Source organism: Dicentrarchus labrax, unplaced genomic scaffold (genome assembly GCF_905237075.1).
Source record: "Dicentrarchus labrax unplaced genomic scaffold, dlabrax2021, whole genome shotgun sequence".
NCBI lineage: Eukaryota > Metazoa > Chordata > Actinopteri > Moronidae > Dicentrarchus > Dicentrarchus labrax.
The window spans coordinates 21,772,330-21,789,057 of record NW_026136722.1 but is presented as its reverse complement, the minus strand read 5'-3'; the positions used below and the strand labels follow the sequence as shown (position 1 = coordinate 21,789,057).

The following is a 16,728-nucleotide window of genomic DNA, read 5'->3' as shown; positions in this document are numbered from 1 at the left end:
AATGACTAAAACTGTTGTTTTTAATGTCGGTGAATTGTAGAAACAGTGGAAAGACTTACAAAGACAGTTTTGGTTTCTGCTTAGAATGAAGTTCTGACGTTACAATAGTAGGCAAGGTAAAATTACTGCTGTTGTCTATGGGGTCTGGTGGTGAGCGATAGCTACATATATTAAATCTGTTTCCAGACCAGAAATCTGGTAATAAAAAAAATATTTACCATTAAAATAGCATTATGTGGGAATTCTGTTTTAAACCCAAGGACTATTTTGGGATGACAATGTAGGTCAGAGTTTGAAGTATTAGAATAGACTCACAGTAAACAGCTTATAGGGGTAAAATATTGGTTATTTGGCTTGTTTTCAGTTCAGTTCAGGAATCCCTGTAGTGTTATTTTTGGACTCATAGGGCTCCAACTTCAAGTTAGGAATAATAAATATGCAACGTCTGGCTAGACATTCAAGTTACATTATGTACCTGATGAAAGTTAAGTATGTGAACAAAACATAACTTAGGGTTACGGTTAAGGGTTAGGGTTATGCCTAACATACCTTAAGTACGTTATGGAGATTAAGTTACGTAAAGCACTTTTAGTTTTACACGGGACACCAACAGTGGTCTACTGGGTTAAAGTCCTGTGTTTGTTTGAGCCGTCCATCCACCCCAATTCCTCTATATGCAGACTTTCTTGCTCTTTCTACGATGTCACTGACTTTGATCCGTCCAGAAATTACACTAGAAGGATATCTACAGCATTATATTTTTAAGTGGAGGGCCACTGATCAAGTAGCAGTATTTGACGAGTTGGGGAGTGATTCCAGTTTGGAATACCATATATTACTACTGACCATTTGGTTAACCATGCTTTACTGTCTATTCATTTCTGTACAGATTAAAATGGCAGACTCATGAAACTTGCCTGAGTTGAGTTGTGTAATTCAATGTAAAAAGTTAGGTGTGCCTTACTTTTTATCAGAATTATATTATGTCATAACATATAAATCAAGCCTTCTTTAAACGCACAACATGTAGTTTCTGCCACTAGGGGGTCTCTCAAATAAAAACAATAACAAAAGACAGAGTTTGATGATGCCATGAAGTAGCGTGGGATCATGGAAGTTGACTTCACCACCATTGCCGTCACTGCAGTCAGCTTCTCCTGGTTAGGATTCCTTCAGTGTTCATGATTCAAGAGGTTTCTACTGGGAGCCCAGTTATCCACAGAGGTCTTCTCCTCTCCAAAACAAACAGACCCGCTGGTTAAAACCGCTAAAAACACTGAATAAAGCAGTTCCACCTTAAAAATCACGGTTTCTCCCACACTGTTGGCTGCTGCTAACGTTAGCTCAGCTTGTTTCTCTGATAACTTATATAATATATATATATAACTGATCCAGATGTCCGATAACTAAAATTCTTCATCTGGTTCAAATCTTGAGTTAAAAACCACCAAGATCTAAACAGTGGATCGTAATAATGTGGCTTCAGACTGGATAAAAACTCAGTGTATGACAACCACAATGCTGATGCATGCACAAAGGGGATATGACGCCTTTGACAGTCGACTGGTGAAACGCAGCGTTACCTGAAGGAAATTATAGATTTCTCTGATATTGCTGGAAACATGGAAACATTTGGGATAATGTAAGTACACAAATCAACTACCCAGAACATAGGTCTAGTGTTTATAGACATTTTAATGCGGAAATGTTACAGATTATAGCTTTAACCTGCATTATCATGCATTAGTAGACCAAAAAATTGAATGATGTTCACATAATTCAACTTGGGCTAAATCTACTGGATGGAGAGAAGCGCTGAGTGATGTGAACAAGGAGAATGAAAGAGAGGCAAAGAAGAAAGAGTGAAGAGGAAAGAGTGGGGGAAAGGAGGACAAAGATTAGAGACAAAGGAAGCCACAGCCTTGCTAACAGCAGAGAATACAGTAAGCGCATAGAATGAAAGGAAAAGGGAGAAGGAGAGCAGGCGGGGGGGCCGTTGGATTAGTGTAGAGCAGGTGGGGCGGCGGAGGAGGCATTAATATGTTATTTATTGATGAGGGATAGAATATGCGGACAGAGCAGAGTGTAGGCGAGGCGAAGCCTGCGTGTTGTGGAAGTCCCTTACGCTAGCAGTATGCGCCTTTCCATTTACGCACTTCATACATACTAATACACACACACACCAACCCACCAACCCACCCACACACACACACACACACACACACACACACACACACACACACACACACACACCAACCTCCATTCCTCCCAGCCATCCCTTTCTTCCTCTGCTTACCTCTTCCTTCCACACAACATTGGCAGCAGCTCATCTGAATCCTGGCCTAAAAACTGCATTTGTCTGTTAGAGTGTGTGAAACTTAAAGGATTAGTTCAACATGTTGGGAAATACTCTAGCTGAGGGTGAGATGAGAAGATTGATCTCAAGTCTGTGTGTTAAGGCAATTAGCCTAGTCTGGAAGCAGGGGGGAAACAGCGACCCTGGCTCACCGCACACCGCCACAGAGATTGATATTGATCTTCCCATCTCATTCTCAGAAAGAAAGTGGGTGTGCATTTCCCAAAATGTCAATCTGTTCCTTTAAAACTCATCTCATTGAGCCAAACATGACCATGTCTTACTTTGTTGACACATCAGGGGTAACCTTTATGACAAATATGTAGCATTTCCTGTGGCTGCCTCACAATTAAAGCCAGCCCACAGTACATTATCTTGATGTTAAGCAGCAGCTACAACTTTAGCAATGCTTTAATAGAATAAAATTAAATTACAGTAACTTGAATTCCTCGTGCATGTGAAGACAACCTGAATCCAGTGCAAGAATGGTAGACTCCGCCACTAATACTGAAAACTACTATAAGGTAAATCCTCCTCCTTGCACATACCTGCACATTTAGGCAGTTGTGAATCCACAATACGCTCACACATGCACACAAACCCATACAATACAATTTATCACCTTTTCGTATTATATCACACTATTTAGAGAAGATATCACAGAAAACATACCAACCATAAATATCAAAAATGGGATCTAATGACATTCTTTAAGTCCCTATACATTAATGCAATCCTGTCTCCCTTAATCTACGTTTGTATAAAACTAAATTGTTTTCATAATTGCATTGTGGTGACAATCTAATTGCCTCCTGGCTTATGTTCAGAGACAATGTTTTTTTAAAACAATATATTTAACGGCTGTACAAAGTTCAGGACTGTCACGCCATAGCTCCGGGTTTGCGCCCTGTCTCCTGCAACAAAAGCACTTTGGTTAAGGTTAGGGAAAGACTGGGATTTTGGTTAAATTTAGGCAACACGCACGTTTCTTGAAGCTGAATAAACCCTTTATTCACTCAGAAAATAACCATGAAATGATAATTAAAGCTGTTCCATCAATCACCAACTCTGGTTTGGTGGGAATAAATTCTTAATTCACTGACGCGGATGATAAAAAACAGGGGTTTCAGTCGCTCTACTCAGCTGCACACGCAGCAGGCTGGCTATGTAAACAAACGACAGAAAGGCTGCGATAGCAACACAGGCAGAGGGAGTACTCCACTATATCTTTAGATAGAAAATTGTTGTTTGTTATTAATGTTTTAAATCTCATATATAACATTTAAGATCGTGATTTTGGTTGAATGTTAGAAAATTGTATGTCTCAAGTCATTGCTGACATTTGAATATTGCTGTAGTCACTATGAGTGGATAGTATTGCAAGATCACCTATTTTAGCAGAAAACAAATGAAATACTATACGAATGAAATATGATACATTCTGTATCAACATTTTTGCATACTGCCAGTTAAATTAATTAACAACAACTCATTATGTTAATAGTAAACATAATTCAATCCGTATTGCGTTTCCCCCAAAACATATTTGCTGTTACAAATGACTTGTGTTTAAAAGTAATTTCTAGGAGACAGGGCTGACTAAAGTGTACTGTAAAAGCACAGCTGCAGTAAAAATGGGTCAATATTTGACAAACTACGTGAGAGGCTGACTATAACAGTAAAACATGTTTAACCACAGCTTGGATTAATTTACAGATGAGAAGAGCTTATCTTTCACTGCCAGACTGCATTGTCATCCGAAACATCATACCGTAATAATGATCATGTTTGATTAAACACTCGGAATGAAATACAAAAAGAGGCAAAGAGAGGAAGAAAGGGAGGAGGAAGACAGCAGGCAGGATGGGAGGAGGAGGTTGCTAATTGATTAGCTACAGAGAGAAAGTCAGAAGCTTCATCTGCCAAAGTGCTGCTGGGCGTGACACCCCACCCCCTTGGCCCCCACCCCTCCCTCCCTTGTCCTCCTCCTCCTCCACAAAGGGAGGGAGGCAAGACACAGGCAGTTGATATAGGCCTTATCAGGACCACTGTGATCAGCTGCACCTCCAGGCCTATTCTCTGCAGTTTAACACCACCACAGAGACCTAATGTGTGTGTGTGTGTGTGTGTGTGTGTGTGTGTGTGTGTGTGTGTGTGTGTGTGTGTGTGTGGAGGCTTGTGCATGTTTTTAACACAACCCTGTGTTAAGAGCAAGTGAATGTGTTTGTATATGCATTGTGAGGTGTAAGCATTAAAAGCTTTTTTTCTCTGGGAAAATGACCTACTATTTACTGATTAACATCAGCTCTGGAATAGATAGTGGTGTGTGTGTGTGTGTGTGTGTGTGTGTGTGTGTGTGTGTGTGTGTGCATGTGTGTTTGGCTTCCTTTACACCAGTGACAGGAGCTGCATTATCAATCCCACCCACACGCACTCCTCACAATAGCAACATTAATATTAACACCTTATGTAATGTTGGCTTTGAGCTTCATTTCTCTTCCAGAGAAAATGAAAGCTGCATGCTGCAGTTTTATGTGCCTTAAATGGCACACTTCAGAGCAGGAAGATGCACACAATGCTGCTGAGTTGGTAGGCTGTCACTCATGTGACCCCTACCCCTCAGAAAAGCAGGCAACCTTTGTGTAAACATTATAGCTTCCACTTCTGTGTGTATACTATATGAGAGTTTTATGCTGAGAAGTGATAACATATTACATTTACACTCAATGCGTCTCTTGATACCTGATATCTAATAAGCCAAGTGTAAATGCAACCAAGAAGCATTAGACCTGGTTTATGCTTTGTTATTTGAAGTGTCTGATATCCGGATACACAAACACATGAATCACATTCATGGACAATGAGGGAGGCTAAAGTTTGATTGTCATTATTGGCTCCCATTCACACCACTCCCTCTCCCATAAAGATAGCTAGAAGTAGGGGTGCTGAGAGGGTCCGTGTATGTTTTGGTCATTGGATTTTCCTTTCAGAAACGGGTATTAAAAAACAGAAAACGAGTGGTTATTTGATTTTCGTTTTAAAATACAAAAATTAAAATTGAAATACAAGGCGTTTTTCTTTTTCATGGTCAAAAGGGGATGAGAGAAATTAAAAAAATTATTCGATTTTCATTTTCTATTTCATAAAACAAAAAATAAAATCACTAGAAAACAGAAACTGAAAAAAGGCCTGTTTTTTCATATTCTGAGACCGGATGTTGTCATTTACAGGACGGTGCTGTGGAGAAGAAACAGTAGGCTAGTAGACTGCGGTCAATCCAGCCGTGAGTCCGATCTCCGTGGTCAAATCAGCCGCACTTAAATTTAGAGTGTACAAGTATTCTCAGCATTATGGTAAATGCGGAGAAACAGCGTATTTACTTCCGGTTTTCAAAATAAAGGTATTTAGAGCCATAAGCTATAATTAAAATATGTTACATTAAAGTGTTGTGCCCCTGATGAATAAAAAAACACTTTATATCAAGTATCTTTACTGCACCAGTGTGGAGAAATGCCAAAATAAAAGCCTCATATTTATGCCTCCAGAGATTGCATATTTGACCATATTTGAGGTACTGTAAAAACATATTGCTCAGTGTTTCCTGGCTACTGATGTTATATTTGACTTTTACACATATGAGACTACAAACATACTTAATATCAAGCATTTTTACTGTACCAATTTGGAGAAATCCTCTTCTACGGAGTATGCCAGTAAGAACTGCCATGTTTCTACAGTAGCCCAGAATGGACAAAACAAACACTGGTTCTAGATAGGACCCTTAGGATTTTTTTGTGAGTTTAGCAGACATGTTATTGTTTCCTACACACTTGGAATGGGAGGGTGCGGTGAGGGTGTGGCAATCAGCAACTTCACAGCTAGATGCAACCAAATCTTTGCAATCCAAATCTTTTTTTGAGATCTGATAACGCTCAGTGGATTGTTCAAACCAACTTAGGAGGTTGAGAAAAATTTCATAGTACTTTTATACATAAAGTAGTTATCTTATTTCCAGGGGTGAAAGTAACTAATTACAATTTAGTGAAATTAATTCTATCCAAACCTTTTATTTGCATTTTTGAACTGAATCTGAATAGCATAATTTGAATTTGAATTTATTAGTTTGAAACTAAATTTGAGCCTCACTAAAAATTCAACTTTTTATGTACTTTCAAATTCAGTTCTCTAGATTCAATTTCAGTTCTGTAAATTCAAATTCAGTTCTCTAAATTCAATTTCAGTTCTCTAAATTCAAATTCAGTTCTCTCAATTCAATTGCAGTTCTCTAAATTAAAATTTCGTAATCTCAATTCAATTTCAAACCACAAGATTACACTTTTAATGTCACAGACGGGTCAAGGTGTTCAGTAAGAGCAATCGAGTGCAGATGCACAGAGCTCCTTTTTGTTTTGACCATTTCCTGGACCTGTAGAAAAACATGCTTAAGGGAGTCATATTATTCCCCTTTTCAGGTTCATAATTGTATTTTGTGGCTCTAATAGGTTTAGATGTTTTAATGTTCAAAAACACATTATTTTTCTCATACTGCCTATAGCTGAGCACCTCTTTTCAGCCTCTGTCTGAATCAATCGGTTTTAGCTCCTGTCTCTTTAAGCCCCCCCTCCCAAAAGCCCAGTCTGCTCTGATTGGTCGGCATTATGACGCGGATGACGCTCCGGCCCCTCCCACTGCCACCTCCTTCGGCAGTTAGCTCCTCACTGCTACTGAGTTTATCTGCATTTCTACGGCCAATATTAATTCAATAACTGCTTCTAAACCAAAAACTTCACCAGCGGACATGTTAGAGCGGGAGTCTGACCTGAAATCACGGAGAAATGAACATCAACAACAATCAGGATTACAGCTTTCTGTGACGTTTTCCTCAGGTAAATACTGCTATATTAATTAATTATATATATATATTAACCTCTATCACATAATGTTAGTATTTATACCTTAACTATGAAAACCAACAGTGTTTAATGCTTGTCATTACAGGTACAGCAGTGAGCAGTGACCTACAGTCTACACAGCCCAGTGAAGTTAAACATATTATATATTACATAATATTAACAACATTAGTCAAGCAGTTGTTTCTAGTGAAGAAACAGCCAGTAAATGTACCAAAGTAATCAGAGTAATAGTATGATGATTACTGTAACCTCCCATCTGATATATTTTTTATACACATTAGTTTACTGAGACCATGGAAACTTACCATAATGAGGCTACCTGCAATACTTTATCCTGTACAACATGTCAACATAACTGAAAGAATTACTCATCTAATAAAGTAACTTATTTATGTAGTTTAAAAACTGCTAAGTAACCAACAGTAAACTGTATTGTATCCATATTTCATAGTCTGATAGTTTAACTTGAAAGTATTATTACCAAAGTTAACCTTCAGATATGTGTAAAAGCTGCAATTAAGTTTTACGTTTTATTTTATATATTATGATTTAATTTATCTTCCAACATAATAAAGTTTGAATGTGAGACAGTAATGTATTGTGTTGCTTACAGTCATTAATACAGGTTTAAATTTCACATTTTCATACTGATAGATACTTTTCAACTCTTCTACATGCAGGAAATCTTCATAAAACCTCTGTGAAATAACATGTTATTTATATAAAACTATTAAACTATATTACTAAATTTAAAAATGACCAAAACTCTTCTTAAAAGTAAAACACTTTATTTATGTTTCATTCATATTCCAGTTACACATGTTGTAAGTAACAAAGCTATAACTTTTATGTAAACTCTGCAGACCGTGTCCTCCATCAAGGTTTATGGTTTCTAGTATACTGAAGTGTGAGCTGGTAATGGAGCTCTGCAGTCAGTGTTCATCTTCATCAGTCTTCCTTTGGATACCCAGACTGTCCTGATGCTCAGCTGTCTCTGTCCTCTGATGGGTCCAGGAACACCTGAGCTTCATCAGGTCACCTGTAAAACATGGCAGATTCAGTGTTACTTGTAAGACAGCATATAATATACAGTATAATATAATACAGTATAATATAATATACAGTATAATATAATATACAGTATAATATAATATACAGTATAATATAATATACAGTATAATATAATACAGTACAACAGCTCATTGTGGCTCACAGTAGTCCTAAGTTATAAAATAAAATAATAAAGCAGTGTCTCTGGTGGTTCCTTGTTGCAGCTAACTGTAGTGATGTGTTGTTGAAACAGTCTGAGGTTACCAACACAATGTCTATCTAATGGCAGCAGATACACACACACACACACACACACAGGACATTTACTGAGTGTAACTGATGTTGGAACAAGTTCCCGGTGCAATAACAGACATTTCAGCAGTGAGCCTCAGTGTTTATAATACAATAGGAGATTATATGAGTATAGGATGTTACACTGGACCTACACTTATATCGTCAGTAATAGCAGTACTTCAGTAACACTATAAATATGGATCAGAAAACTTTTATTCGTCGGTTTGACTCCACATAAAGCCTAGTGAGCAACCCCAGCTGCTGGGTGCTAATCAAAGTCTTCTCTCACTGTAGCTCTATTGTTTACTCCAGTGCACGTAGATCAAGTTAATTTACACACCGTAACACACACACACACACACACACACACACACACACCGTAACACACACACACCTGAACGAAGCAGCAGAACAACAAAGATAACGCTAGCTGAGGTAACGTTAGCGCGTAAGTAGAAAGTTACACAAGAAGCATCATGAACAATAATCACCATAACTCACTCTCTGTATTTTGTTAGCTGCTAAAGAGGCTAGATCACAGTTTGACTATCTCCCTCTCACGGTAGCTCTATCTTTACCTCCGGTAAATCTACATACAGCAGGACACAGACTGTGTCACTGAGGCTCCTGTAGCTAACAACGGTTAGCATGTGCTAGCATTACATGAACAATGACAAACAAAGCATAAATTCTTATAAATACTTCCAGTTTCTTCCTCTGCTGTCTCTCCACAGACAGTTGGTACAATCCCTCTTTCAGGAACAGTCTTTCAGCCCTCTGCATTAGTTTGGTTGACTTGGATTAGTTAACTGATTTAACTGCTTTGGATAGTTGTTTGAATTTGCTAATGTATTACTTTAACTAAAAGTGTGTTCATATGAATGAAAATTAAATAATTTATTGAACTTATCCAAGATTTCTTTTTTTCAACATAAGTAATGTGGCCTCTTGTAATACCTGTCTGATTTAAATTTGCGCATTATTTCACTCCATTCCCAGTTGTTCAGACTTAAAATCCTATTTCAGATTGGCTATTTGACCAAATCATTCAAAATCATGCTCAGCAAAATCTAATCAAAATAATTTAAATAAAAAAACTGATTTAACAAAATCACTATCAAAGTTACCTTAATCAATGGCTTTAACAAGTTTGTTTCAAAGGGAAATATGGCACCACCACTTAAAATGCAACCAGTAATGCATTTATTGACATATTTTGTCAGTCAAGACTTCAAACTCCTTGAAATACAAAGACAGCACTTTGAAATCAAAAACAAATTCTCTTAATGATAATGAATACAGTACACTGTATGATCTCTGTTCCTTTGCAGAGGAATTTAACAAGTGCTATGGCTATTGTTGAGGTCAAAAGATGGACCAAAGACTTTACATACAAACAGTCTGCAGTTAGTCTGTATCAAAGCTAATTTCTTGAAGTATAAGAAACAAATATCCCCATAGTAAGACATTATGAGCTTCTTTTAAAAAAAAGGTCATTATAATAGACATTTGAAATTATGTCATAACCTCAACTTTTTATCTCATTTAACTTTTTTTAAATCTAATTTTTGACTTTTTATCTCATAATTTTGATTTTTCCATCTCCTAATTTAGACTTTATCCCACAACTGAATTTCTATCTTATAATTTTGATTAGTTTTTTTTAAATCATAATTTTGATCTCTTTCGATCAAACTTTTTTCTTTCACTCTCAGAAATGGGCTTCCATATGTCCACAAGTGCTTATTTAGTAATGTACAAAATACAAAAATGAGCATTTGCATAAATTGTGCAAAACTTGAACTTGAGAGCATAAACTTCAACAGCAAACTTTAGAATTTGAACTTCAATATGTGAAGTTTTAAACACTCCAGCACAAGATGAGACATCTGAACACAACCTTAAAAGGTTTTCCGCAGGAGTTTGTTTCTTAAACCATGCACAAGTGAGGAAAACTGTCCTCCACCGATGTTCATCAGGACCTTCTGAATGACTTCAAATGTGTACCTTAGTTCCTTCGGATAGTCTATGTTGAGTGCAAAAAGAAGACCCATCAGCAAGGCAATGGCATGCGGGATGTCCTTCAGATCAGGCAGAATCACTCTTTCTTCAAGGACCACTGACGTGTCAATGATGTCTTCTCCATCTTTCACCATCACAACACCAACTTTCATCCCCCGAGTGAATGTGTTTTCATCATCTGTGGCCTACACAAGATATCAAAGAAAGCAAAAATATCTTACCATCTTTACTTGTTCTTGCAGTAATGTTTATATGATGGCATCTACAAGGGCCACAGAACAAAGTGAGTTCCATTTGCTGTTTAAACCAGCTGATAGGTCAAACATGGTGTCAAATTTGGATGCATTTTATCAAAGATGGACGGAGCTTTTCAAAGTAGCTTTTTGTTAAGGAATGGAGTGCATATTTGTGTCTAACATCTACAGACAGCACATGCATATTAGGTATGTTTGAGCAGGCATCACTTTGCAGGACCTACAGACCATTTTAAATTAACTTACTTATTCTTGACCACTGTAATAAGACATTAAACTATGCTTACCTCGACAGTCTTAAAAAAACATGAGGAATCCTCCTTAAGAAAGTGAGGAAGGCCCAGCAGAAGAACTGTCCTCTTCCTCTCTGTGCAGCTCTGATTAAAAAGAAAAAAACATAAATACAAGTTGTTTATTGAGCATCATCAGCCTGTAGACAGTTAAAATATTACTTAACTGTGTTTCAGCATTCCATCAAAATGTAATCAAAGGAATATCAAGAACCAGAGCTAGGCCAGTTTTTTAATATGCTAAATATTACCATTTGGTCACGTGAATTAGAACCTGCAAACAGCAAATGGTATCCATTCGACAACAAATTCTAGAAATGATAAAATACTGTAATCCTTGAAAGCTTAGTGGTAGGCAACTGGACTTGCTTATTTTCTTGAAGACATTTCAGAACTGACAAAGCCTCTTGGATGAGAGGTAAAACTTCAAGAAAATACGACTAAGCTTTCAAGGATTACCATGACCTGGATGACTGAGTACCTTCACAGACATAAAATACTGTAGTGATTGTCCAATCACAAATCATGACAAGAGTTTGGAGTTTAGGTGTTCACAACAACATGCATTTCTCCACACTGGTCAATTGCTCAACTATAGCTGCAGAACATGAGCTGCCCACAGAGCGCTGCAGTGTACCCAGTATGGTTAGTCCAATTTCTTAAAATGGGTGCCAATTGTTCAGCGCTTCGGGGTACTTTCGGTGTAGCTGAGCTGTCATAACCTGGGCCCACTCCACATTAATAGATAGGACATGGGCCAAACAAAGAAGTCAAAGTATACATCCACCAATTTTTTCCCAAGGACAGTTTCTATCATTTTAGGTGGTTCTTAACACACTGATTTGTATACAAGCGTAGTTTTTTCTCATCAGTTTAGTTTCAATTAGTTATTTGATGCTATTACAAGCAGGTTTTTACATCATGATTGACAGCTGAGCTGTGCTCGTGGTTGAGTTGGCAAGCTGTATGCATGGGAGCTCAATACTGCGGCTCCAACCTTGATCTCCATTGCACAGACTCTAGCTTCTAATGACGTCACTCTCGCTTCTAATGACGACACCAGCACAAGATGTAGCACTTGTATTTGGGATATTCAGGCTTTGTTTTTGTACAACAAGAGGAAGTGGAGACAAGCTTTCAATCTTAATTCATGTCGGTGATTGTAACACAGTACCCTATATTTTAGAATATTTGGGGTTGAGATCTAAGGATAAAACAGCCAACATTTTAGCACTTACGTCATCATCAAGACATCTCATCAGCCTGGTCAACCCCACTATGCCACTCTTGGCTTTGTACAGCTCAAGGAACCTTGCCAGATACTGGTCCAGCCCAGTGAAGAAGGAGCTCTTCAGGTCAACAGATGTAAGGCATACAAATTCTGCTTCAATCTGTGCATGTGGACAAAATAATATGCTTTTAATTAGTGCTTTAACTGGAGACTTTGAATGAGTTTAGGTTTAAAGAGATAGCTCAGATTCCATAATCAAAACTATCACTTTAAGAGCAAAATCTAATTTGAGAAAACAACTCAAAACACACACTTTACCTGCTGATCCCTGAACAAGGCTGGCCACCTTTCCTTGACTTGTGCCACAAGGGGTTCATCTTCAACAACTTCTTTTCTCCGTAAGGGGAATGTGTTACACATCATTTCACCTATTTTCTTCCAATCAACCTTTCTTTTCTTCATCTCCATGACCATGGCAGATCTCTCCATTTCAAGGTCACTGTGGGCTTTCCCTTCTGGAAAATCTGGCAGAAAGTTCACCTCTGATTTTTTGGCCCTCTTTAGTCTTTTTGGACTTGGTCCAGGGGTACGAGCATTGACTCTGACCTCGGAGCATCCAGCCACTCGCAGCTTCTAGCGGAAGTTGCCCATTTTGAACTTTAAACTGAACTTCCAGCATTACCACCCATTGGCACATCCTGGTTCCTTCAGACAAGGATGTTTGTTGATGAGAGCTTGAGCCACATGATCACAATCTTCACGTGCTGGATAGGGATTGTGAGGATATATGGCTTCTGCTAACTTGTCTAAGATATCAGACTTCATGTTCTTCGATACATCAAGTAGGGTGCCATCTCTATGGTAGGCTTCATTTCCTTGGCCTCAGTTTTAACTCAACATCAAAAGAAAAAGGCAGGAATGATAAATGGTTGAGGCAACTGACGAGTTTGGGTACCACTGGGGCCCTCCTCAAGGGAAAATGAAGACAGGCTTGCTGTGTCTAGAGTAGAGTCTGTGTGGTATGTTTCATATACCTTGGTGTGCACTTTCAAAGTAGCTTTATCTTTAGGAAGGTCTGACATGTAACTTAAATTGAACAGGTCATTATCAAAGTCGGGGTCTTGATACTGAATCACGAGAACCCCTTGCAGTCCAAGTTTGGTCTTTACAAGTGAGTAGAAGTCATCAACATTCTCCGGCAAGTTGTCTATGGTAACCCTTCTAATGTCATCTTCGCTCAGATGATGCGCGTAGCATGATGAAACTGTCTCAAAATGAAATAAAACAACAAAAAAAAAAAACAGAAGGAAGAATCAAATGTAACATATCATTTCACAACCAGATTGAGTGTGGTCATTTTAACACAAGGATTCATAATATTTCAAATTTCTCCCAAGGGGAATCAATAAAGGTACATCTAAAAGGTAGCATGTGCAGCCTTTTTCATTTACATGACAGGTCAGTTACATGACAGGTCAGTTAATGTGTGTGCACTGTATTTGCAGCAGCAGAATTTGGAACTGTTGCTGCAGTAGCCAACAGTAAATTTAGTAGCAGAGTAGCCTAGCTTTATGAAAAGTGTCATGGGGGGGGGGGGTGTTACATGAAAACAGATCAGACTTGCAAATGGCCATCGTAAAATAAATTATTATTATATTTCCAATGAGAAACCTGAGGATGCAGTGTGATGACGGGTTGCTGCAGCAAGACACACAAGAGCCATGCTGCTCAAGTAGGCTGTGTGGCACTTACTTGTTAATATGTGCACTAAAATGAAAAGAGCTGTGATGCACATTTGCTTCTCAGGTAGGCAGTGTGTCCCAAGTGTAATCTACAGATGTAATTTTATTAATATCACTTATTAATTAACTATAACAAACGCTTATGACTTACCTTTACCTCTTTAACAATTGAAGAGTAGACAGCAGCTGCAAGCTGATGGTCCAACTGTAAAAAAAGAAAAATGACATTAAATCAATGCAGCCACCTCAAGCATTTTCTTGCTTTCATTTTAACTCAAGAGGGGGGGAAATAGCTACAAAACATTACCTTAATGTACAAGGAATGCCTTCGGTGAAACCACTAGTTGACCTCGCACAGTGTATGCTGACAGTGGAATGTAGTGGTTCAGCTCTTCAGGTACAGCTACCATCAGTTGAGCAGGGTCTTTCTTGCAGACTTCGTAACACCTGAGGTGCTCCAAATACCAGGCTGAGAAAGATTCCAGAAGAAAGAATAGCTTGTTGCATACAAGCAACACATGGACAATCTTACAAAAGTCAGGAAGTCCACTTGTGCTTCCAACTGACACAAACATTCCCTTGGTATATCTTGTTCCACGTATGTATGCAGATGTGGCCAGAGATACACTGCTCAGATCTAAGCTTTCCAATGATGTCGAACACATGGAAATCTGATCATATTTGAAGAAGTTGTGGCCATTTGAATGTATGGACATCTCAAAACCCTTTAGGGAGAAAACAGCCCTAGAACATTTGCAATTCTCACCTCAGGAAATTCTTACCCCCTCCCAAGTCAACACAATGGTGCTCATTTGCATCTCATTAAGATAAGCCCCACCCCCTGCATCTGGTATCTTTTAGCCAACAATGGTTATCAAAAGCAGTTATCATGTTGTTAATGTTGATGTAGTGTTATTTTCCTTAAGTACTTTAGTGGACTGATCAGAATTAGAAGGTACTTTATTGAAATGGAAATGCTTTTATTACAAAAAAAACCCTGAATATCATTCATTAACACACAGGATAAGATGTTACAATCCCTTGTGCCATAATCCAAGGTATAAACCACATCTACACATCTACAACCACATCTGCTTAACACTATGTAAAGCGCCATGAGACGTGTATTGTTATGGTGCTCTATAAGTGAAATTAAATTGAAACTGAAATCTAGAAGTGTAGTGTAGATGCATCAGTCTGTTGCTGAATGAGCTCCTGTGGCTGATCAGCACATTGTGGAGAGGGTGTGAAGGAGAGTCCAATTATTTGGTGATATCACATCTGCATCCCCTTCTGCATACTCTTCTGTGGACTCTTCTGTGCTGTGACCCTTGGCGCTGGGCATGTGATGTCTCTTGCCTCGTCAGCATAGAAAGGCCTGATTTTTTCATAAAGATAGGTCTGCCTGTCAATGTTCAGTCCAGGTGGGGCCAGGACAGGAAGACTGTCACCATGTCACCTGACTCTGGGTGTATACATCCAAACTGTTCCTCAAGTAGGCTAGTTGCTAAAGCATTAGCATCACAGTCAATTCAAGCAATGCTAACAGGCACTATGTCACCTGACTCTGGGTGTATTTATCCAACTATCCTCCAGTAAGCTAGTTGCTAAAGCATTAGCATCACAGTCAATTCAAGCAATTCAAGCATTATTCAAATGAACAGCAGATGCTCACATTACTAGCCAAAACCTCCCATTACAGCTTAGTTTCGATGTGCATATCATTTTAAAACAACAGCCTACATTTAGTCCATGAGCCAGGGCCCCAAATTTGGGCCATCGGTATCATCTGGGGGGACAAAGTCTCATAGTGATTTTTGGCAAGGTATACAGCCCTAGTACTAGAAAAATCACGATAGCAGTGCAGGGGTACTCGTTACTGAAAAAAGTAACGCCGTTAGTAACGCCGTTATTTATAACGTCGTTATTCCCATCACTGGTTGCCTCAAGCTATCCTTGCACGGTGGGAGTTGATAACTCTCGATTTCACCTTTCCATCTGCTTCTTCTTGTTGACATTAAGGAGTTGACACCTCCTCACTGTCTTGATATGTGATTCTGTAACATTTGTCAATCACAGTTGCATATAGAATCTTCTCCTGTAGCTTTTCTCTGTATTCTGGCTTCCTCCATTCATTCACTATGAAGCTAGTGAGACTAGTTTTGTTATTGACTTTGGTCAGGAAGCTCCTCCACTGCCTCACCATCTGTGTGCTTGTGATATCCTGCAACTCATGACCAGTCTCTTCACCCCGTAGAGATCTTTTACTATTCTTGATTGAGTTCTGCTTGTATGTGTCGAACACAACATCTATTCTTCTACTCTGACTGCCTTCCCTCAGAGCCATACCCAGGATTGTTGTGGCAACATCTCTGAAAGTAACTTCATCACCTTTCACTCGTTGGACATCCCATCAACCACTGTGGCAGAGTTTTCTGGGTGTTTCTCCTGTAGTGCTACATTTTTCTGCAAGGCTGTGGCCAAAGTAGCATTGTTTGTTTTTCTCAGTGTGAATAAAACAAATAAACAAAGCTCTGGCTCTGAGGGAAGGCAGTCAGAGTAGAAGAATAGATGTT

General features: G+C 38.6%; 2 protein-coding genes across 4 annotated transcripts in view; both read right to left on the bottom strand.

Moving 5' to 3' along the window:
* Nucleotides 1-16,728, bottom strand: part of rbfox1 (RNA binding fox-1 homolog 1) — a 365,339-nt gene that overhangs the window by 252,614 nt on the left and 95,997 nt on the right. The gene's annotated exons all lie outside the window — the stretch shown is intronic.
* On the bottom strand, nt 8,038-13,626 carry LOC127355816 (uncharacterized). Its single transcript, XM_051387051.1, has 5 exons — nt 12,729-13,626; nt 12,418-12,570; nt 11,177-11,266; nt 10,621-10,820; nt 8,038-8,308 (listed from the first exon to the last, which is right to left on the bottom strand). Exons 1-5 carry the CDS (start codon nt 12,897-12,899, stop codon nt 8,305-8,307), a joined length of 618 nt encoding a protein of 205 aa, XP_051243011.1. The 5' UTR covers nt 12,900-13,626; the 3' UTR covers nt 8,038-8,304.

Bases quoted from the DNA above. Each gene is read 5' to 3' on its own strand.
- LOC127355816 (XM_051387051.1), bottom strand. From the start codon at position 12,899: ATGGAGAGATCTGCCATGGTCATGGAGATGAAGAAAAGAAAGGTTGAT. The intron at 12,571-12,728 runs GTAAAGTGTGTG...CCACATGCACAG, and splicing joins CCTTGTTCAGGGATCAGCAG to ATTGAAGCAGAATTTGTATG. The intron at 10,821-11,176 runs GTAAGCATAGTT...TATCTTGTGTAG, and splicing joins GTTTTTTTAAGACTGTCGAG to GCCACAGATGATGAAAACAC.